Source organism: Schistocerca nitens, chromosome 2, assembly GCF_023898315.1.
Source record: "Schistocerca nitens isolate TAMUIC-IGC-003100 chromosome 2, iqSchNite1.1, whole genome shotgun sequence".
In the NCBI taxonomy this organism is placed as follows: domain Eukaryota; kingdom Metazoa; phylum Arthropoda; class Insecta; order Orthoptera; family Acrididae; genus Schistocerca; species Schistocerca nitens.
This window is the reverse complement of record NC_064615.1, coordinates 36,855,076-36,880,291: the sequence shown is the minus strand read 5'-3', so window position 1 is coordinate 36,880,291 and position 25,216 is coordinate 36,855,076. Positions and strand designations below refer to the sequence as shown.

The 25,216-nt window shown below is 40.4% G+C and overlaps 1 protein-coding gene across 1 annotated transcript in view; it reads left to right on the top strand.

Annotated features, from left to right (window-relative positions):
- LOC126235706 (meiosis 1 arrest protein-like) overlaps window positions 1–25,216 on the top strand; it is a 173,168-nt gene that overhangs the window by 31,227 nt on the left and 116,725 nt on the right. The window contains exon 3 of the mRNA XM_049944466.1: window positions 11,878–11,979. Coding sequence (XP_049800423.1) covers window positions 11,878–11,979 — 102 coding nt within the window. The remainder of the gene's footprint in view (window positions 1–11,877; window positions 11,980–25,216) is intronic.

Genomic DNA, 25,216 nt, shown 5'->3' with positions numbered 1-25,216 from the left:
TACAATTGTGGCCTCTGTACATTGTCTTTATAACATTAATGTATCCATCTTCTATATCTATCTTCTTCAGTTCTTCCCAGAGTCTTTCCCTGTCAACTGAGTCATATGCCTTTTCTATGTCTATAAAAACCATTATCACCCTTTTGTTATACTCCCAACTTTTTTCCATCAGTTGACAGATAGAAAATATCAGGTCGATCGTGCTCCTTCCTTTCTTAAACCCATGCTGTTCTTCACTCAGCTCCTTTTCTACCTTTTCACTTATTCAATTTAGTAAAATTCTTTCAAAAATGTTGGCTGTATGACTCATGAGGGTTTATCCTTCTGTAGTTTTTACAAAGTCTTTTATTGCGTTTCTTGAAGATAGGAACAATGTCTCCTGTTCTCCAATCGTCAGGTATTTTACTATTTCTCCACACGCTTGATAGTACTCTATATAGCCACTGCATTCCCACTGGACCTGCTGCTCTTATCATGTCCACTGATACTTCATCAGGTCCTGGGGCTTTCCCCCCATTCATCTTCTTTACAGCTTTTTCCATTTCTTCCTGTGTAATTTGTCCTAATTCTGCTTCCCAACTTCTCTCAATTTCTCCATTATTTGTTGTTTCCTCATGTACCTGCTCCTCAGCGTTTAACAGCTTCTTAAAATGTTCTTTCTAGAGATCTTTTATATTCCCTGGATCTTCAATAATGGTACCGTCCTCTGTTTCCATCTTTACTGGTACTTCAGAAGCCTTCCTTTTATTTTTCATCATTTTATAGAACATTTTCTTATTGCTCTTCACATCTTCTTCAAGTTTTTTTTTAAACTCTTCCCATGCCTTTTTCTTTGCTGTTTCCACTATTTCTTTGCACTTCTTCTTTTCCCCTATATATCTTTTATGGTCTTCGTCATTTTTAGTTTTCCACCATTTTCTCCATGCTCCATTTTTTCTTCTAACTGCTTGGATTGTGGTATCATCCCACCAACTTGTCTGTCTTATTTTTTCCTTTCCAGATGTTCTGCCACATACTTTTTGTGCTGCTTCGACTAAAGTGTCTTTGAATAAACTCCATTCTTTTTCTACATCGCAGAAAACTTCTTTTGGAATTTTTTGTGTTATTAATTACCTGTACTTCTCAGCACATTCACTCTCCTTCAGTTTCCAATCCCGTATCCTCATCACTTTCTTCTGTTTTCTATTTTTCACACACTGATTCATTTTCCATTATCCCACCAGTAATCTATGGTCTCCATCTGCACTCACACTTGGAATTACCTTCACATTTGTTATTTTCTCTCCCCATTCCCTATCTACTAGAATATAATCAATTACACTCTTCGTTCTTCCATCCCAACTGTATCTGGTGATAACATGACTTTCTCTCTTCATAAACCAGCTGTTTGCTATTTTCATTCCATTCCTCTGGCACAAATCCAGGAGTCTTTCCCCTTCTTCATTTCTGCCTCCATATGCAAAACATCCCAATACTTGCTCAAATCCCTTTCTGTCTTTGCCTACCTGTGCATTAAAATCTCCCATCACTATATTATCACTCTCTATATGGTTTTTTAACACATTTTCAAAGTCCATCTTTTCTTCTTCGCTACATCCCACTTGAGGTGCATAAATCTGGATTACTTTTAGTGTTTCTTTTTGGAATCTCAGGTTTAAGATTATGATCCTGTCTGATATATATCTCACATTTTCAATACAGCTTTGTACATTCTTATTCACCATCACTGCCACACCATTTCTACCAGACCTGTTATTCCCACTCCAGTACAGTTTTCCTCCTCCTCTCAAATTCTTCTCACCTTTTCCCTTCCACTTTGTTTCGCTTAATCCCAATATATCTAACTTCCTCTCTGTTAGTACATCTGTCATTTCTTCCATTTTTCCATTGAGGGTTAATATATTAAGGGTGCCAATATTTAGGTTATTTTTTAGTCCAGTTGGTTTCATCTTCTTTTACTGGTGAATATCATCAGGTCTCCCATCATTTGCACCAGTACTTGAAGAAGCAGTGGGGTCAAATCCTGAGTGGTTCGTTTCGAGGCTCGTCTGTGTTTTGAAAGCAATATATGAAGACTTTCCTACTGGCTTGCTAGGCCTAACGCAAGGAAGGATTTTCTGTTGGGGTCGTCTCCCTTAGCCTTTGGAGTTTCTCCTCTACCACAAGGCAGTGGTTCCCTTCTCATTTAATCCCCAGAAAGGAGGGTTGCCTCATCTGCCAGCTACGCCGTTCCGAAGTCTTCCTTCTCCGCCGTCGCTGCCATTAAGGTCTTCACCCGTAACTCTGGGCATGGGTTCCGTGTTATACCCCACGGGATTTGGTCCCTGCCTGAACTCAGCCATCCTAGCACTCCGGCCTACTGAAGTGTAGGATGCCCACCCCCGCGAAGTGGACGTGCCAGACAGGAATTACCCCAGTGGAGGAATAGGGAAGGGCACCCTACCTCCCTGGAGCCAGGTTAATGATTGTGTATGGTGCCACAATCAAATGGCATTTTATTTTGTAACATGTTCAAAACATTTTAGGTGAGTTTATTCCTTCTGAAGAAGGTACCCCTATTTGTATTGAAACTGGTCAAGGCTTATTACAATAAACTTTACGTGACTGATGGGCAGTATATATCGTTTATTTAAAGATTATGTATGTATACATTGTTTATTTAAAGATTATGTATGGTTGATTGTGTCAGTTATGTTCAAAATTATAAGTGCACATATTGTAACAGAACACAAAACCCACATACAAAAAATGCAACACATACTCAGAGGATCATAATTGTAGTATTTTAAGATACAGGTGCAGCACATAAAGTGCAAATTGATGAGGGGCTACATGGTCACCTCGAAAGTAACAGCGATCCAGTGTTTGAAAATAGGTGAAAACCTGAACAGTTTTTGTCTGCAAATTTCTTTTATTTAGCTCGGTATCTGGTTTCATTCATAGTGATCATCATCAAATTGATCTAAAAAATAGTATGCATACCTGTGGAGTGCTAGTATTATCATAAGCTACAACAATACATTTATTTGCATTGATTCAATATATATGAGAAGCACATAACAAACAAAGTACATGTCTCCTTAAACTTATTAAAAAAGACAAATAAAATTGATAGCCATAGTTGCAATTATCACATAATATAAAAACATGATAAAGATACAATGAAAATTCATGGCCCATGATGTAGGGCCATTGTCAGTGTACTATGGTTACAACTACAGTAAAAACAGTTGAAGGGGTTTGGCCATTAGGTGTTGCTGACAGTAAGAACAATTTACAAAGCTAGAGGGGGGGATCCTTGAAATTCTACATAAGGTAAAGTCAGATGCATTAAAATACAATTAAAAAAGAGCTACAGTATATAAATGAGGCCAAAACAGAATACTAGTAAAAATTACAGCTGTCAGCTCTCAGACTGTATCAGAGACATGTACAGTACATAATGAAATCAAATGAAAGCAGCATACTGAGATTTGGAAAAGCTACAGGCACACAGATTCCATGAAAACAGAATCTAGAAGATGCATGCACATGTGATCAAGTCACGGATGGTCAGGGGCGAAAACAAATGAACAGAATCCGAATGTGAAAATCTACAACAGCCAGTCATATAGTGAAAAATAGACGTATGGTGTAAATTTGTTATGATCAATCAGAATTTTATTGAGGTGATGTTTCTTAAACCCATGGACCTCTATTTCCCACAGTATGTTTAATAGGTGACCTGTTGGTACAGTACGTACAACATGCATGTAGAAGAAGAAGAAGAAGAAAGATGATGATGCTCGTGTACAGCTACTGGAAGAAATAAAAATCTACAGATATAAGAAACACCATCTCAATAAAATTCTGAACAACTTAACACAAACTGGCTATTTTCCATTGCATAACAGACCATTTATATCTTACATATCCAGATGTCATGATTCTGTTCATTTGTTTCTTGCCCCTGTCTGCCCATGTCTTGATCATGGATATGTGCATCTTACCTGCTCTGTTTTCACACAGCTGGTGTGCTACAGCGTTTCTCGTGTCTTGATGCATTGTTTTCAGTTAATTTCAATGTGTGCCATATAAATAGTGGACACCTGTTTGAGAATCTACATTTGTAATTTTGACCTAATTTTTTTGCTGTAGACCTGATAATATCCTTTAGCTCTTTTTTATTGTGTTTTAAATCACGATACTTTGGCTTGTGTGGTATTTTAAACATATCTTCTCTGGCTTTGTAACACATTACTGTAAATTGTGCTTTATCGTTTTTGTGCTCTGTTTCTTTTTAAATTATATTTTAATGCATTCTTTTTAGCTTATCTGGAATTTCAAACATCTCCTCTCTGGCTTTGTAACACACCTTTGTAAACTATGCTTACTGACAGCGACACCTGATGACAGTGCCACTAAAGCAGAGTTATTAAACACAATTGTCCGAAACTCCTTCACCAAATAAGATGAAGTAAATATTCCTGAATTCCAATCAAGAACAACTGCCAAGATGAGAAACATAGAAATACATATCCTTGGTGTAGCAAAACAGCTTAAATCACTTAATAAAGGCAAGGCCTCCAGTCCAGATTGTATACCATTCAGGTTCCTTTCAGAGTATGCAGATACAATAGTGTGGCAAATCTATTTAACAAGTACTTTATATCCGTTACTGGTAGAATGGGACTTTCAGGATCAGTAAATAATGCCCTTGAATATCTGAAACTAGCCTTCACAAATAGCTTCAAGTACATGAATATATCACTCACTTCACCAAAAGAAATAACGTCCATAATAAAATCTTTAAAAACAAAGCATTCTAGTGGGTACGATGAAATATCAACAAAGTTAATTAAGGCATGTTCTTGTGAGTTTAGTACAATTCTAAGTTACTTGTGTAACCAGTCAATTATAACTGGGACATTTCCTGACTGGCTAAAATATGCAGATGTTAAGCCTCTATTCAAGAAAGGGGATAAAGAGATACCATCAAACTACAGACCGATTTCACTTTTGCCAGCATTCTCAAAAATTTTAGAAAAATTAATGTACAGGCAGCTGCTCAACCATCTGACCACAAATAACATATTATCAAGAACACAGTTTGGATTTCTGAAGGGTTCTGATATCGAGAAGGCTATTTACACCTACAGTGAAAATGTACTTAATTCATTAAATAACAAATTACAAGCAGCAGGTATTTTCTGTGATTTGTCAAAGGCATTTGATTGTGTGAACCACAACATCCTTTTAAGTTAATTAGAATTCTATGGTGTCACGGGCAGTGCTGCAAAATGGTTCAAGTCATACCTCACTAACAGGAAACAAAGGGTGTCAGTGCAAGGGACTAGTGAATTAAGTCATCAGTCATCATCAGAATGGGAAGAAATTACATGTGGTGTCCCACAAGGATCCATCTTAGGGCCATTGCTTTTTCTTGTGTACATTTAATGATCTCTCATCAGTTACACTGCCAGAAGCAGAGTTCGTTTTGTTTGCAGATGACACAAGTATTGCAATAAATAGTATGTCAAGTGTAGTTCTAGAAAGATCTGCTAATGATATTTTCATGGCTATTAATAAATGGTTTAAAGCCAACTCACTGACATTAAACTTCGAAAAGACTCACTATATGCAATTTAGAACCTGTAAGAGGTTTCCACCCAGCATATGCATAAAATACGAAGAAGAGCAGATAGAAGAGGTTGACAGTCTTAAATTCCTGGGATTACAACTTGATAATAAATTCAGTTGGGAAGAGCACACCACAGAACTGCAGAAACGCCTTAACAAATCTGTATTTGCAATTCGAGTGTTAGCAGACATAGGCGACATAAAAATGAAAAAAGCTTGCATACTTTGCCTACTTTCATTCCATAATGTCATATGGTATAATATTTTGGGGTAACTCTGCAAGTCAAACAAAAGTTTTCAGAGTCCAAAAGCGTGTAATACGTATTGTTTGTGGAGTAAATTCACGGACGTCCTGTAGAAACCTCTTCAAAGAACTGGGTATACTAACTACTGCCTCTCAGTATATTTACTCATTAATGAAATTTGTCCTAAATAATATATCTCTTTTTCCAACAAACAGCTCAGTTCATACATACAATATCAGGAACAAAAACGATCTGCACAAGGACTTAAAAGCACTTACTTTAGTTCAAAAAGTGGTCCACTACTCAGGAACACTCATCTTCAATAATTTGCCAGTAAACATAAAAAATTTAGTTACAAATAAAGATCAGTTTAAAAGGAGTCTGAAAGACTTACTAGTGGCCAACTCCTTCTACTCCATTGACGAATTTTTTAATAGAAACAAATGATGTATATATTCATACTATTAGTATTGTTATTTCAGCTTTAAAAAAAAAAAATTTACATGTTCCACATCCAAGAGGATCTCCTCAGCACGGATCTATGGAACGTAAACTAATCTAATCTAATCTAATAGCTCCATATTTAGCAATTATATACAACCACTCACTCATGGAAAGATCCATACTTAAAGACTGGAAAATTGTTCAAGTCACACCAATACCTGAAAAGGGAAATAGGAGTAATCCGCTGAATTACAGGCCCATATCACTAACTTCGATTTGCAGTAGGGTTTTGGAACATATACTATGTTCTTTATTATGAATTACCTCAAAGAAAACGATTTATTGACACACAGTCAGCACTGATTCAGAAAATTTGTTGTTGTGAAACACATCTAGCTCTTTATACTCGTGGAGTGCTATCAACAGGGGATGTCAAATTGATTCTTTTTTTTTTTTTATTTCCAGAAGCATTTTGACACTGTTCCTCATGAGCATCTTCCAATCAAACTGCATGCCTATGGAATATCGCCTCAGCTGTGCGACTGGATTCATGATTTACTGTCAGAAGGGTCACAGTTCGTAGTAATAGACAGAAAGTCATCAAGTAAAACAAGTAATGTCCGGTGTTCCCCAAGGAAGTGTTTATGGGCCCTCTATTGCTCCTGATCTATATAAACGACATAGGAGACAATATGAGTAGCCCTCTTGGATTGTTTGCAGATGATGCTGTCATTTACTCTCTTGTAAATTCATCAGATGACAAAAATGAATTGCAATATGATTTAGATAAGATATCTGTATGGTGTGAAAAGTGGTAGTTGACCCTGAATAAAGAAAAGTGTGAAGTTATTCCCATGAGTACTAAAAGAAATCTGATACATTTCAATTATGCGGTAAGTCACACAGATCTGAAGGCTGTAAATTCAACTAAATACTTAGGGATTACAATTACAAATAACCTAAATTGGAATAATCACATAGATAATGTGGTTAGAGCAAACCAAAGACTGTGATTCATTGGCAGAACACTTAGGAGGTGCAACAAGTCTACTAAAGAGACTGCTTACGCCACACTTGTACGTTCTACCCTGTAGTATTGCTGTGCGGTGTGGGATCCGCATCAGGTGGGACTGACGGATAACATAAAAAAAGTTCAAAGAAGGGCAGCTCGTTTTGTATTACCGCAAAATAGGGGAGATAGTGCCACAGACATGATTCGTGAATTGGAGTGGCAGTCATTAAAAGAAAGGCATTTTTTGTTGTGAGGGGATCTTCTCATGAAATTTCAATCACCAGTTTTCTCTTCCAATTGCAAAAACATTCTTTTGGCACCCACCTACATAGGGAGAAATGACCATCATGATAAAATAAGATAAATTATGGCTCACACAGAAAAATGTAAGTGCTTGTTTTTCCCACACACTGTTCGAGAGTGGAACAGTAGGGAGACAGTTTGAAGGTGGTTCATTAACCCTTTGCTGCCAGGCACTTTATTGTGAATAGCGGAGTAATCACATAGATGTATATGTGTGATGAGTGTTCATTACAGCTTTATCATGTTTGTATTTAACGTGATGATTCCAACATTTACTATCATTTTTATTTGTTGCTTTTACTAGGTTCCAGGAGACAGGTGCATTATTTGTAGGAAACTTCTCAGATAATGTGAATCTGTGTTGCTAATTATACTGTTGTAACTTAACATAATGTACTTACTTATGAATATGCAAATTCTTGTTTAGCTTAACCTAATGATGGTCATTGTAATTGAAACTATTTATTGGACGGAGTAAAAGAAGTTTGTGGTTGAAGACTGTTTTGGATTCCACACACATTTTAAATGCAAATTGTAACATTCACTCTCCCACACAATACTTCTTGAATAGACAAAAAAACCTAATGTTCACCTACATTACATTCACCCATACTACTCAAATCTCCCTCACATTTTTTTTTTTTTTTTTTTTTTTTTTTTTTTTTTGTAACTTACATTTATTTTGAAGTTGTTAATTCCAAAATCTCTTTTAATTCTTATCTGTTACATCCATTTTTTATTTTCATTCATATTTATATTTAATTAACTATCATCTTTATCACTTATGAGTTTGTAAACTAAAAATATTAACACTTTTGAGCAGCCTGACAGTCTCCCTAAGGGATAGGCAGAGTGTGGGGATGAGTGAATGGCAAGGCAGTTGGGTAGTAGTCTCGGATGAGTGCAGACTGTGTCACAGTGTAATATCGTTTGATGTGTATGACTGACAGAATATGAACTTTGTATATGTGTTTATTTCAAAAGTTTCTCAGGAAGCAGTGCCTGGCAACGTTGTAATGTGTATTTTGAGTGAATAAACTGCCCATCAGCAATAATTAATTAATTTCAGTGTTTTTCTTTTCTTTTGTTTTTTTCAATAAATATCAAAACCATTAACAATTCTATACCCAATGTGCCCTAAGTTATGTTATTTTGGAATTTCAGTTCACGTTGTTCACCATGAGTGAAGAAACGGAAATGTTTCATGCTGTTTCTGTACACTCTTGAGCTTTCTTTGTATTTGCTGTTTATCATCATGTTTTGAGTTGTCGATTTGGGGAGAAAGCAAATACCAGTCAATGGCTGTGTCACTCAACATGTTGGTAATTTATTATTAATTAATTCTTCAAACACACTATTAAACCAGAAAACTATGCTGAAGTGCCAGAGAAACTGGTATAGGCATGCACATTCAAATGCAGAGATATATAAACAGGCAGGATATGGTGCTGTGGTTGGCAACGCCTATATAAGACAAGTGTCTGGCATAGTTGTTAGATCGGTTACTGCAGCTACAATTGCAGGTTATCAGGGTCTAAGTGAGTTTGAATGTGGTGTTATATAGTTGGCGCATGAGCAATGGGACATGTCATCTCCGAGGTAGCGATGAAGTGGGGATTTTCCTGCATGAACACTTCAGGAGTTTACCACAAATATCAGGAATCTGGTAAAATGTCAAATCTCCGACATTGCTGTGGTAGGTGAAAGATCCTGCAAGAATGGGGCCAACAATGACTGAAGAGCATCGTTCAACGTGACAGAAGTGCAACCTTTCTGCAAATTGCTGCAGATGGATGTGTACGGGTATGGAGACAACCTTATGAATCCATGGACCGTGCATGTCAGCAGGGATCTGTTGAAGCTGGTGGAGGCTCCGCAATGGTGTAGGGCAAGTGCGGTTGGAGTGATATGGGACCCCTAATATGTCTAGATACGACTCTGACAGGTGACATGTATGTGAGCATCCTGTCTGATCACCTGCAACCATTCTTATCCATTGTGCATTCCTATTGACTTGGGCAATTCTAACAGGACAATGTGACGCCCCACACATCCAGAATTACTACAGAGTGGCTCCAGGAACACTCTTCCGAGTTTAAACACTTCTGCTAGCCACCAAACTCCCCAAAGATGAACATTATTGAGCATATCTGGAATGCCTTGCAACGTGCTGTTCAAAAGAGATCTCCACCCCCTCATACTCTTACAGATTTATGGACAGCCCTGCAGGATTCATGGTGTCAGTTCCCTGCAGCACTACTTCAGACCTTAGTTGAGTCCATGTCACATCATGTTGCAGCAACTCTGCGGACTTGTGTGGTCCATACACAATATTTTGCAGGTGTATGATGTAGAACTTACTCTTCATAACACAAATAAACACAAACATATACTTTTGCTTCTTAACTGCACTCAGTTTAAGTTCATATTCTTCTAACAACATTAATGATTTGGCACTCCAGAGCCTCAACAACAAATCACTTTCCTTATTCTGAACATAAATTATTTAAACATACCTCCACTCAGCCATTACTGTACCTGCATTATTGCCCTCAACATGCACCTTTGATAACAGTTAGACACTCTGGTCCCTACACAACTGCCACTGACAGTTGAAAGGCGAAGATACCTTTGTTCTTGCAGCATCAGCTGCTGCTACCGCAATTCAATAAACTTCCCATCTGTGATGGACCAATGATACAGAAAGGTTTATGTTCTTATTGCTGCTTTTGTGTCATAGTATGACAGAAACTAGTGTGTAACTGCCGCAAAGTGTGTGGCGTGTGGAAACTGAGATTGACATCAAGTTGATGGTTAGAAACTTACTGCAAGACCAGATGTTATGACTGGAAGTAACATGAGCTCTTTCAGTAATGGTGAACAAAGTCCCAATCATCTTAAACACTACACATATAATCAGAGTCCCAATTCAAAGTCCATCTCGACAGAAGCTTGTACAACAAATGTGAATTATTTATGCAGCTGCTGGGTCAGACCATCAGATATTCCCATCTGATATGTTCATTGTGACTCTTGGAGTAGAGGATTCCAAAAGCAGAACTGTCTGCTACACTATAATATAATTGCGACACACTAAATATGCCTCTGTATTGCTGGAGTTGCAGAATATTAGAGTTGCTCTGTCAAAATTGTAAACCTCCTCAGACATTTTGCTTTTAGAAGCAAGATATGTCCCTGCCGTACCTGTCAGAAACATTCCACTTCTCAGTCTTTTGATTTTTTCAAGTGTGTCTCCTAACATAGCCTCTCCTGGGTAATTAATATGTTTTGTTAAAAACACTAATTATATTGAATATGTTTATGGTAGGCAGTGAAAACCTCATAACTCCATTTTGTTAAATTTTACAGGAGAAGCAGAACAGTTTCTTAAAAATTAATGTGAAGTGATAAAGATAAAGTTGCTACATGTGTAGCTATATAGTAGATGCCTAGTTATTGACAGATTAGAAAATCCGTATACTTTGAAATTCCTCTTTGATAATGGAGGTACTGTGTGCTGGAATTACAAGATTTTTGCAGACAGATGGAGTTACGAGGATTTATTTGCCTAATTTTGATATGCAATAAAGACTTTCACTGTCAGGTGTTAGCTGCTGGTGAATCTTCTGAGCTGTGTGGTCGTAGTCCATGAAACATTTCCATTTTTAAATATGTTTCATCCAGAGCTGTGCTGGACATCTTCAGAGGTGTTCCTTGTTGCATTCAGTCTTACTGATGGACATTAGGGTGCTACATTGTGGAAAATGGCCATTGTTGAAGTTTACATGTGCATTTAGTTTCCTGTGTGATAGTGTGTGTGAATGTGTACACTTCCTGCAGAAGAAAAACCAGAGCTCGAAAACTGGTTAGGTAATACAGTCTTCTGTTAATGTGTCTGTGCACCACACATCAATCTGCTAAAAGTGACTAATTCGCAGAACTTAAAATGTGGATAAATTACTGTGAAAGAAAAGTGTATCATTTTAAGAACTCACAAAAACTATTCATAATGGTTGCATCTCATCACTGATGTATATTTTGACTTGTTCCTTATCTCTATGGTTTCTCTTTCATGGTGGAATCGATAGTGCAAGATGTTCAATAAATGAAGGAATCTGTCAGTCAGTTGACTTCTTGGAGACAGACTTTTGTTCATTGTCATCTGGGGGTTGTTTTGTTTTGGATTATGTTTTTAGATATAGTATTCTTTAAATTGGAAATATTTACAGTAAATAAACCTTTTCTTTTTATCAGGCTGCAGTGAATGAGAAATTGTCGGAACAAGAATTTCAAGACTGTTTAAACTTGGGTATCTTATCTGTCATTGAAGAATTTAAAACGAGGCATAATGGTATGGTAAGTCTCAAATAACTGAGAGTTTAAAAATGAAAATTCAGCGCCAAAAAATCGTTACAAAATCAGAGAGACAGAAATGCTGGCCAGTGCTTATATTCAGGAGATGATCTCACACAGCCCTCTCAGATTTCAGAACAATTGGTAACTTCTTCAGTAAGAAATGAGAAATTAGTTGTGGGATGTTGAAAAGGGAGAGAGGGAAGAAGGTCAGTCAGATGCCAACTTAAGAAGGACCCACATGTTAATGAAGAGGGAAAGAAGAAAAAAAAAAAAGATGAAGGAAAATGATTCAAAGAGTAAAAAGTACAATTTTAAGAGCTGTGACAGCATCAGTTCATAGAGGATGGAAGGAATGGAGTGAGAACTGAAGATTGATTAGAACCAAAACAGAAAATGAAAACTGGAAAGAATAAAGAGAAAGGAGGAAATGGAAAAGATAAGGGGCTATTGAATATCTGTGTGTGTGTGTGTGTGTGTGTGTGTGTGTGTGTGTTTGTTTCTTTTTTTTTAGGAAGAGGGGGAGATTAAGAAAAAGACTGTAATAAGATAAAGTTCCAACAAATACCGTGTAGGAAAGGAGGCTGGAGTATGGGTTGGACCACCTGGGATGCAATTCAGGAATGTGTATTGGAGAGCAAATTCCTATCTCCACAATACATGGAAACCTATGCTGGGTCCTCTTAAGTCATACTGTAGAGACCATTCTAAGAAACTAGTTACTGGCTGTTCACAGTTCTCTTGCGTACATTCCTTCATTCTGGTAGTTTGGTTGTGGTCTTTCCTATACAGAAAGTTGTTAAGTGAACAGATGTCATCTGTGCAGGGCCCGGGGAGTAGTAGATGGAATGTCGGGTTGGTGGGGCCCAGTGACAGTCTCATCGTTGAGAAAAACACTTTACTAATCTTCAAGTACACATTTGTCATTGACGATGTGAGGCAGACATGCCCCAATCTGGCATGGAGACTGGCAACGGTCAGCAGACATCTGGTTTTTGCTCCATTGTTGTAGGACTCACATGGGCACCCTGCGGTGTGGACAGCAGCCTGAACAGTGGCCAGCAGTCTATCAGTTGGCCAAGACCCTGACGTCAGCAGTGCTTTACTACTTCTTGCCGTGTCTGCCCTCTGCAGTGAACACCAACATCTGGGTAACTCAGGCACAGCTCACATCTTCTGAGGTGGTGAGGGAAGATTGCATTCCATGGGACATGATCCGCTGCCCCTGTCAGGAGTTGGGAGGTGGCAGGTGCAGACAGCAGGTCCCACAGGGTGGTCTTAGCGTGAGAGGCAGCTGCCGTGAATAAGTTTCTAACCCATCGCTGCAGCTAGTCATTTAGCATAGCCCTGGCATTGCTGTAGTACCTCTGGGCTCTGAATGCATCTGTCCAAAAATTAGCAGTTATTTATACTGCTCTGGGGACCTTTTGTTGCACTATTATCCAGCACCTGATCATGTAGCGCATAATATGGTTCTTGCCCTGGTGTGATGACACCATTCTGCCAGTTCCTGCTGTTGCTGCTGCATAGGGGTGGTTTCACAGAGCATGCCGAGACCATTTTGCAGTCATTTTGCATACATGTTGCTATAACCACATATGGCGACAGTGCGATACCAGCCAGCATTAGCTACAGCAATGCTCTATGGCAGTTTTATCACAAATTCCTACAAGTTTCACTTAAAACTAGGCAGCGATGCTATGTCCCCACGTCCACGGGGAAGTCCCGACCGCTTGGATCTTGCTCACAACTGGTTCCCCACACAATTACTTCCATCGTTTGATTTACGAAATAAGAGACACACTCCCAAGATTCTACTAAACTATAAATCTCATACGTTACTTTCAAAATTATTTAATTGGATTGATAAAACAATCTATTCCCTAAGCGGCAGCAGAACACACATGTGAAAGCCTGTTGTAATTGTCAAGCTTTTGGAGCCAGTGGCTCCTTCTTCAGGCAGAAGGGTTGAAGGGGAAGGAAGAAGGTCGAAGGAAAAGGACTGGAAAGGTCTAGGAAAAGGGGTAGGTTTCGGGAAAGTCACCCAGAACTGCGGGTCAGGGGAGACTTACCGTAAGGGATGAGAAGGAAGTCTTCTCATCCTGTACAGTAAGTCTCCCCTGACCTGCAGTTCTGGAAACAGACTGTAAACAGGCAGAATACAGCGCTGCAGTCAGCAGTGCCTATGTAAGACAACAAGTTTCTGGCACAGTTGTTAGATTGGTTACTGCTGCTACAATGGCAGGTTATCAAGTTTTAAGTGAGTTTGAACATCGTGCTATAGTCAGCACACGAGCGATGGGACACAGCATCTCTGAGGTAGCCATGAAGTGGGGATTTTCCTGTACAACAATTTCAGGAGTGTACCTTGAATATCAGGAATCTGGTAAAACATCAAATCTCTGACATCACTGCAGCTGGAAGAAGATCCTGCAAGAATGGGACCAACGATGACTGAAGAGCATAGGTCAACATGATGGCAGTGCAACCTTTCCACAGATTGCTGTATGAATGCCAGGTCACATTCTTTGTCATGGAAGTTGAATTATTTTCCTAAAATTCTTCTGGGTTTTAAACTGTGTGGGAAGCATAGACTTTTGATAGAGTTTAAAAATGCATATATTTGTTCATTGGACTTGTTATCTCTTGTTACTGTTTTCTTTATTCTTTGAGTTAGACAGTTCTGCTTTTACTAGCAGTTGTCGAGTTGTATTTTCCTAACTGTGAGAGTAGAAAACCATTTCAGTCAAGTACTGTTGAGTCATTGAATTATTAGCATGTTACATCTACATCCATACTCCGCAAGCCACCTGACGGTGTGTGGTGGAGGGTACTTTGAGCACCTCTATCAATTCTCCCTTCTATTCCAGTCTCTTATTGTTTGTGGAAAGAAAGATTGTCGGTGTGCCTCTGTGTAGGTTCTAATATAATTTTATACTCATGGTCTCTTCGCGAGATATACTTAGGAGGGGGCAATATACTGCTTGACTCCTCTGTGAAGGTATGTTCTCGAAACTTCAACAGAAGCCCGTACCGAGCTACTGAATGTCTCTCTGCGAGTCTTCCACTGGAGTTTATCTGTCGTCTCCGTAACGCTTTTGCGATTACTAAATGATCCTGTAACGAAGCGCGCTGCTCTCCATTGGATCTTGTCTAGCTCTTCTATCAACCCTATCTGGTACGGATCCCACACCGGTGAGCAGTATTCAAGCAGTGGGCAAACAAGTGTACTGTAATCTACTTCCTTTGTTTCCAGATTGCATTTCCTTAGGGTTCTTCCAATGAATCTAAGCCTTGCATCTGCTTTACCGATGATCAACTTTATATGATCATTCCATTTTAAATCACTCCTAATGCCTACTCCCAGATAATTTATGGAATTAACTGCTTCCAGTTGCTGACCTACTATACTGTAGCTAATGATAAAGCATCTTTCTTTCTATGTATTTGCAGCACATTACACTTGTCTACATGGAGATTCAATTGCCATTCCCTGCACCATGTGTAAATTTGTTGCAGATCCTCCTGCATTTCAGTACAATTTTCCATTTTTACACCCACTCGATATACTACACTCGATACACCACAGCATCATCCGCAAAAAGCCTCGGTGAACTTCCGATGTTATCCACAAGGTCATTTATGTATACTGTGAATAGCAACGATCCTACGACACTCCCCTGCGGCACACCTGAAATCACTCTTACTTTGGAAGACTTCTCTCCATTGAGAATGACATGCTGTGTTCTGTTATCTAGGAACTCTTCAATCCAGTCACACAATTGGTCTGATAGTTCATATGCTCTTACTTTGTTCATTAAATGACTGTGCGGAACTGTATCAAACGCCTTGTGGAAGTCAAGAAACACGGCATCTACCTGGTAACCCATGTCTGTGGCCCTCTGGGTCTCGTGGACGAATAGCGCAAGCTGGGTTTCGCACAATCATCTTTTTCGAAACCCATGCTGATTCCTACAGAGTAGATTTCTAGTCTCCAGAAAAGTCATTGTACTTGAACATAATATGTGCTCCAAAATTCTACAACTGATCGACGTTAGAGATATAGGTCTATAGTTCTGCACAGCTGTTCGACGCCCCTTCTTGAAAATGGGGATGACCTGTGCCCTTTTCCAATCCTTTGGAATGCTGCGCTCTTCTAGAGACCTATGGTACACCTCTGCAAGAAGGGGGGCCAAGTTTCTTCGCGTACTCTGTGTAAAATCGAATTGGTATCCCATCAGGTCCAGCGGCCTTTCCTCTTTTCAGCGATTGTAATTGATTCTCTATCCCTCTGTCATCTATTTTGATATCTACCATTTTGTCATCTGTGCGACAATCTAGAGATGGAACTACAGTAAAGTCTTCGTCTGTGAAACAGCTTTGGAAAAAAGACATGTAGTATTTTGGCCGTCTTTAGTCTTTAGTCTGTCATCCTCTGTTTCAGTACCATTTTGATCACAGAGTGTCTGAACATTTTGGTTTGATCCACCTACTCCTTTGACATCAGACCACAATTTCTTAGGATTTTCTGCCAAGTCAGTACATAGAACTTTACTTTCGAATTCATTGAACGCCTCTCGCATAGCCCTCCTCACACTACATTTCGCTTTGTGTAATTTTTGTTCGTCTGCAAGGCTTTGGCTATGTTTATGTTTGCTGTGAAGTTCCTTTTGCTTCCGCAGCAGTTTTCTAACTTGGTTGTTGTACCACGGTGGCTCTTTTCCATCTCTTATGATCTTGCTTGGCACATACTCATCTAATGCATATTGTATGATGGTTTTGAACTTTGTCCACTGATCCTCAACACTATCTGTACTTGAGACAAAGCTTTTGTGTTGATCCGTCAAGTACTCTGAAATCTGCTTTTTGTCACTTTTGCTAAACAGAAAAATCTTCCTACCTTTTTTAATACTTCTAATTACGGCTGAAATCATTGATGCAGTAACCGCTTTATGATCACTGATTCCCTGTTCTGTGTTAGCTGTTTCAAATAGTTCAGGTCTATTTGTCACCAGAAGGTCTAATATGTTATCGCCACGAGTCGGTTCTCTGTTTAACTGCTCAAGGTAGTTTTCAGATAATGCACTTAAAAAAATTTCACTGGATTCTTTGTCCCTGCCACCCGTTATAGACGTTTGAGTCTCCCAGTATATATCTGGCAAATTAAAAACTCCACCCAGAACTATAACATGGTCGGGAAATCTACTTGATATATTTTCCAAATTTTCCTTCAGTTGCTATGCTACAACAGGTGCTGAGCCAGGGGGCCTATAGAGACATCCAATTACCACGTTTGAGCATGCTTTAACCATGACCTTCACCCAAATTATTTCACATTTCGGATCTCCGTCAATTTCCTTCGATACTATTGCACTTTTTATCACTATAAACACGTCTCCCCCTTCACTGTCCCCCTTCACTGTCCAGCCTGTCTCTGCAGTATACATTCCATTCTGAGTTTAGAATTTCATTACTGTTTACATCTGGTTTCAGCCAACTTTCTGTCCCTAGTACTATGTGGGCACTGTGACCATTTATTAATGAGAGCAGTTCTGGGACCTTTCTATAGACGCTCCTGCAGTTTACTATTACCACATTAATATTGTCATTCCTGTTGCGTTTTGCCTACTACTACCTTGTCGTGTCTCAGGAGGCGTCTTGTCGGACCTAGGGAGGGAATTCTCTAACCTAAAAAACCCATATGTGCACTCCACACGTACTCCACTACCCTTTTAGCCACTTCCTGCATGTAGTGCACACCTGACCTATTCAGGGGGACCCTACATTTGTCTACCTGATAGCGGAGGTCGAGAAATTTGCACCCCAGATCTCCGCAGAATCGTATTAGACTCTGGTTTAAGCCTTCCAATCGGCTCCAAACCAGAGGACCGCGATCGGTTCTGGGAACGATGCTACAAATAGTTAGCTCAGATTCCACCCGCGAGCTAGGCTTTCCGCCTTCACCAACTCCACCAACCGCCTGTATGAACTGAGGATGACCTCTGAACTCAGACGGCAGGAGTCATTGGTGTCAACATGAGCAACAATTTGCAGTCGGGTGCACCCAGTTCTCTCTATCGCCCCCGGCAGGGCCTCCTCCACATCTCGGATGAGACCCCCCAACAAGCAGACAGAGTGAACACTGGCCTTCTTCCCTGACCTTTCTGTTATTCCCTAAGGGGCTCCATCACCCGCCTAACATTGGGGCTCCCAGTCACTAATAAACCCCTTCCCATGTGTGCCTGCTCAGACCTTTCCGAAGGAGCGGCCACATGTCCACTCACAGGCAGAGCGGGCGATGCCACATGGCCAGCCTCCACATTGACCCTCTGCCTCGTGCGACGCGAATGCCGCAGAACCCGCCACTCCCCTTGGGGAGAGGGTGGCCCAACTGCACCCGGTACCTGCAAAGATGTCTCGACAGCAGGGACCAAGGGTAAAGCATGTAACACGTGGGGTGTACCATGCATCGCACCAGACTCCCCACTGCCGCTACAATCCAGGGCAGCAGCCTGAAGACGGCTGACCACGGCCATCAACACGTTCAGCTGTTTGCGAACAGTAGCTAACTCCTCCTGCATCCGTACACAGCAGTCACACATCCTACCCATCCTAAGAAATCAACAATTTACTGTAGAGAGTTAATCAACTTTTAACTATACTGCTAATTCACTAAAGGCAGCTGATAGCTGACTAAACTGTGGTTACTGGACACTTCTTGTTTGAAACAATGAAAATAAGCACTACCAGTCTCTGGACTGTATTAAAAACAAACACGAAATCTATAGAACACTGTTACTAGTACTCGAAAATTAAAGCTTCCTAAAAGCAAAAATACACAGAAAAAGAAGTGAAATGTAAGAAAAACACAGTTAATACTTAAATTTACGTAGTTCGCTGTACAGCAGACGTGAAGAAGACGACATTTAATTATGGATAAATCCTATAAATAGGTAACCCCTGAAATGTGAGAAAGTGCAGGGACCCCAGAAAATGTACAACGTCCAATGGTGACTTTACGGCATGAAGTCAAACATGTACAGATGGAGACACATCTTTTTCAATTGCCAAAGGATGTACAAAAGCAAATTGACTTCCTTCCAGTTCAAATCAGGACATGAAAGGTCATTAAGTTAACCTCCCATGGGAAAGCAGTTTGCCCACTGACGCCAACACAGTTTCTGCTCCACAAACTTAACAGATTCTGGAGTTTGTACCAGAAAAAAATAACATTTACACAAAACACCATTATTAGTGATTACACAAAATGTGCAGTGGCAGTTAACAGTTTGGATGCTTGAGCAGTCACCATTGTTTTGGATGTTATATTGAAGTCTTCTTCAGAGCAGCAATAGCTCCACTTGTGGAAGACTATAGTCAGGCAGATGTGCAAATCATTGGAGTAACATATGCAGCAGATATTACAGAGTGAGTGTGTCAGTGACTGAATGCAGTTGGGGTTCTGGTGGCACCTAAGAAGGATTGTTGAAGAAGAAGTAATGTCTAATTTAGCATTATACCATGTGTGGTTGATACAACCACTGTTACTAGTGAAGACAGTTGTTGTACTGTGTGTGAGAGAAGTGCAGTTAACTCTGTACTTGCAGTAGTAGACAAATTTTACACAGTGGTAAGCAAACGAATGCCTTGATGGTGACGCAAGTAGCTGATGATGCCAGCTTTGAGAAGGCTGCTGCTATACAGAGTAAGTGATAGATGGACATTAATGAACAGCTTCAAAGTCTGAAATGCCAAATAGACACACAGCAGAAGCAGCCATCATCACTGACAGTTGGTAACTGGACTTGCACCAAGCAAAATGAAGAAGATAGGTATCCATCCTTCCAGCAGAATCGAGCAGATGGACAAATGGCACAAGAGAAGCAAAGAAAGCAGACAGTTGCTATCTGGAATTGACTTGGGTTCAGACATAGGTATGCTACCATTTAGGCAAAGTGAGAACACAATGATAGTCACGCCCCTCCACCCTAAGACAGACAATAATTCATCTATAACAACAGACACTGATCATGTGGTGCTGATAGTTGACCTGAATGTCAGTAAAAAATTCAAATGGAAGTTTGTGCTGGCAAATGGAGCTGAGCCAATGTTGGGAGCAGGTTTTATTCATCATCAAAGGCTGGAGATAAATATCAGTATGGTACAGCTTATAATGAACAGTGAGCTGATAACAGGTACTGTAGGCACAGGTGCTACCAATATATTGGCCTGACCCAGTAGCTCGATTATAGTAGCAACCTGACAGGAAATTAGTGGCCATTTAGGTGAAGTGCTGCGTACCACAGTGCACCATATTAAGATAACACCTGGGCAACTAGTCTCTCAACAGCCACGGATAATACCTCATGGCCTGTTTGGGAGGAGTTTAGTTTTAGTTTATTTTTCTGAAGCACAGGTGGAATTCAAATAAATGTTGCAAAATGGCATCACATGCAGATTGGACAGTCTGTGGTTATCATGATTGCTTTTGATACACTCATGTTCGTAAAAAACAGAACACTTTGAACGACTAGATATAGGACATTCGTATTCGTGGGACATATACATTAGTATGTTCTGCAAAAATGATTAGCATTTCAGTCACCATGTGTCCCACTGCCTAGTAGACATAGGGTCCACCATGAGCTCTGATAACTTGTTCCATGCATGATAGCATCGTCGTGTATAAGGCATGAATGGTGTCCTGTAGTATAACTATCCACACTGCATTCATCTGTCCATGTGTCGTAGCATTGACATTTATAAGGTGTGAATGGTGTCCTGTGATATATCCAACAGCACTGTATTCATCTGTGGTGGTTGGCATTGGGTCACAGCGGTGGACCTGTTGTTTCACAATGTCCCACGTATTTTCAATTGGCAACAAGTCTGGTGAGCAGGTGGGTCAGGGAAAAAGGCTGACATCCTGTGACAACAAAAAGGCACATGTTTGTGCAGCAACATGTGGTCATGCATTTTCTTGCTGAAAAATGATGTCAGGGGTGTTGTGCAGAAAGGGTATGGCTACAGGTCACAGGATGTTATTCACATAGGCGACACTAGTCACAGTGGCCTGGACATGCACCAAAATAAATGTGAGGCTTTTCATTAGCAGTGTCTCATATATTGTACTCTTATTTACAATAATTGTGTATTACAAAGCTGTTGCATGATGCGGAACATTACAAAAACATTGATAACAACAAATTACAAAAATATTCTGTATTCAGTAACAGATGTCAATTGGATATATCTACATAACAAGTTTTCAATTGTCCCTGTGATGTCATAGGCATTGTCACAGCTGTCCTTCCATGGTACATGCTGTACTTCCAAGGCAAGAAACAATGACACGGAATAAACCGCCTCACCAGTAGATACTGTGAACATGATAAAATTTTTATCATTGTTCCGACATGCAGATATGCTGTCTTGAATCATCTCGTGATACATGCAGATAATAAAACATAAACCCAAACATTAGATTACCTGATACATTAAGAAAACAAGTTTTTTATAGTGGTGATCATCATTTGTCGGTTTGAAAAATGCTTGTGCAACACATCATTTCATCACTGTGATATGTTTCACAACAACACCTCACACATAGGATTTCCATTTCCAGCAGCTTGAATGGGAATAGAACTGTCACATTGAATGAAAGCAACAATCTGGAGAGGATAGTGACATATGGGTGAGGGAACAGAAGAGTATTGTGTGGCAGAGCATGCAGGGACTAGACGGAGCCATGAAGACTGCCAGGATCCAAATGGCCTGAGTTGCAAAATAGTCATTGAAATCATGCATGTCACATTCAGCTAGATTAGATAAGTGCTTGCTCCATAGATCATGAATACGACACTTCGTAATGATGTGGAACGTGTCAGGTTAATAAAAGGTGTCTATACAAGATATTACATTACACAAAATATTACATGACACTTATTATATATATATATATATATATATATATATATATATATATATATAAATATAACAGAGGGTCTTTAAATATGTCTGCTTGTGTCTGTATGTGTGGATGGATATGTGTGTGTGTGCCAGTGTATACCTGTCCTTTTTTCCTCCTTTTTTCCTTTTTTCCCCCTAAGGTAAGTCTTTCCGCTCCTGGGATTGGAATGACTCCTTACCCTCTCCCTTAAAACCCACATCCTTTCGTCTTTCCCTCTCCTTCCCTCTTTCCTGATGAGGCAACAGTTTGTTGCGAAAGCTTGAATTTTGTGTGTATATTTGTGTTTGTTTGTGTGTCTATCGACCTGCCAGTGCTTTTGTTTGGTAAGTCTCATCATCTTTCTTTTTATATATATATATATATATATATATATATATATATATATATATATATATATATATAGAGAGAGAGAGAGAGAGAGAGAGAGAGGGGGGGGGGGGGGGGGGGGGGGGGGAACATTCCACGTAGGAAAAATATATCTAAAAACAAAGATGATGTGACTTACCAAATGAAAGTGCTGGCAGGTCGACAGACACACAAACAAACACAAACATACACACAAAATTCAAGCTTTCGCAACAAACTGTTGCCTCATCAGGAAAGAGGGAAGGAGAGGGAAAGACGAAAGGATGTGGGTTTTAAGGGAGAGGGTAAGGACTCATTCCAGTCCCGGGAGCGGAAAGACTTACCTTAGGGGGAAAAAAGGATGGGTATACACACACACACACACACACACACACACACACACACACACACACACACACACACACACACACACACACACACACACATACACAGACACAAGCAGACATTTGTAAAGGCAAAGAGTTTGGGCAGAGATGTCAGTCGAGGCAGAAGTACAGAGGCAAAGATGTTGTTGAATGACAGGTGAGGTATGAGCGGCGGCAACTTGAAATTAGCGGAGGTTGAGGCCTGGTGGGTAACGAGAAGAGAGGATATACTGAAGGGCAAGTTCCCATCTCCGGAGTTCTGACAGGTTGGTGTTAGTGGGAAGTATCCAGATAACTCGGATGGTGTAACACTGTACCAAGGTGTGCTGGCCGTGCACCAAGGCATGTTTAGCCACAGGGTGATCCTCATTACCAACAAACACTGTCTGCCTGTGTCCATTCATGCGAATGGACAGTTTGTTGCTGGTCATTCCCACATAGAAAGCTTCACAGTGTAGGCAAGTCAGTTGGTAAATCATGTGGGTGCTATCACACGTGGCTCTGCCTTTGATCGTGTACACCTTCCGGGTTACAGGACTGGAGTAGGTGGTGGTGGGAGGGTGCATGGGACGGGTTTTGCACTGGGGGCGGTTACAAGGGTAGGAGCCAGAGGGTAGGGAAGGTGGTTTGGGGATTTCATAGGGATGAGCCAAGAGATTACGAAGGTTAGGTGGACGGCGAAAAGACACTCTTGGTGGAGTGGGGATGAGTTACCCAGAATATGATGCCATACGAAAGCAGAGAATGAAAATAGGCATGGTAAGCTAATTTACTGAGATGAATATCGCCAAAATTTGCAATGACCTAATAGCATAAGTAGCTGAACTCAAATGTTTCAGTAGATCTTCAGTGTGATTTTTCCAGTTCAATCCCTCATCAGTGCATACACCTAGAAATTTTGAATATTCTACCTTAGCTACGGATTTCTGATCGAAGTCTATATTTATTAATGGTGTCATTCCATTTACTGCGTGGAACTGTATGTACTGTGTTTTGTCAAAGTTTAATGAGAACCACTTACTGATTTTCTGAAAAACATCGTTTACAATTTCACCAGTTAATTCTTTTCTGTTGGGTGTGATAGCTATACTTGTATCATCAGCAAAATGTACCAGCTTTGCATCTTCGTGAATATAGAATGGCAAGTCATTAATATGTATTAAGAAGAGCAGAGGACCCAAGACCGAACCTTGCGTCACCGCCATTCTTGATTGTTCCCCAGTCAACTGCACATCATGCCACACAGCAGTCTATTTTGCTCTTAGCCACAGTTTGGTGGTGGCCATTCATCCTGGTGAACAGCGGGTTGATAATCATACCAATATAAAAAGCTGTGCAATGATTGCAGATGAGCTGGTATATGACAAGGTTGCCTTCACAGGTGGCCCAGCCTCTGAAGGGGTGGGATAAGCCTGTGACAGGACTGGAATAGGAAGTACTGGATGTTGAATTTAGCAGGTCTTGCACCTGGGTCTGTCACAGGTATATGATTCCTGCAGAAAGGGGTTAGGATTTGGAGTGGAATAGGGTTGGAGTAGGATTTTTTAGAATTTGGGTGGGCAACAGAACACCATTTTAGGAAGGGTGGGACGGATCTTGTGTTGTGTGTCCATCATTTTGGGGCATGAGGACAGATTATCAAAACCCTGACAAAGAATGTGGTTCAGCTTTTCTTGTCCATAGTGGTACTGGGTGATGAAGGAGGTACTACTTTGTAGCTGGTTCTCAGAGTGGTGGGAGGATCGGTTATGTGTGGGGAAATGGCATGGGAGATCTGTCTGTGAACTATGTGTAGCGGATAGTGCCTGTGAAGGCCTTGGTGAAACCTTCAGCATATGGGGCAGGGGTTTCTTGGTACTGCAGATATGCTGTCTCCTGGTGGTCTGGCTGTATGGGGAAGAGTTTTTGGTTTGGAAGGACTAACAGCTGTTGAAATGCAGGTGCTGTTGATGGTTAGTGGGTTTAATGAAAATGGAAGTATGGACTGAATCCCTTGCCCTCCAGCACCTGGAGGAGCATTTCAGACACTAACTCCACATGTGATCCAACCTGTTGATATCCTATTGCTCCTTGGGTCACCACTATCTAACCCCTATCCTGCCCACAGTGTTCCTCCTTGTCAACCTCTTATAGCACCCAGGCACTGCCTGCCTGCCTTTTTGAACTTGCCACAGCCCCCAGAACTCCCTATCAACACTCTGCTAAATCCAGAGCCAAAATATTCAACGGATGAGTACCTCGGAATTATTTTCCATCACGTGGTTTGATGTGTGAAAATAGTTCTGGGATCTGCAGCAACTTCTTCCTTATGTTTATGTGGGCCAGTAGTGGCCCCTGGTGGCCGCTGATGTCTTTGCTGTGTTGTTGTTGTTGTTGTTGTTGTGGTTGTTGCTGTGGCATTCATCAGTATCGCCTGTCAGTTGTGTAGGGCTTCCGTGTGCCTGCGAGGCGGGCAACCCGCGGCTGCAGGCTGTCAGTTTGGTTGCTGATACTCTAGGCGCCGTGATGTCGGATGGAGGCCACAGCAGACCTCCCCACC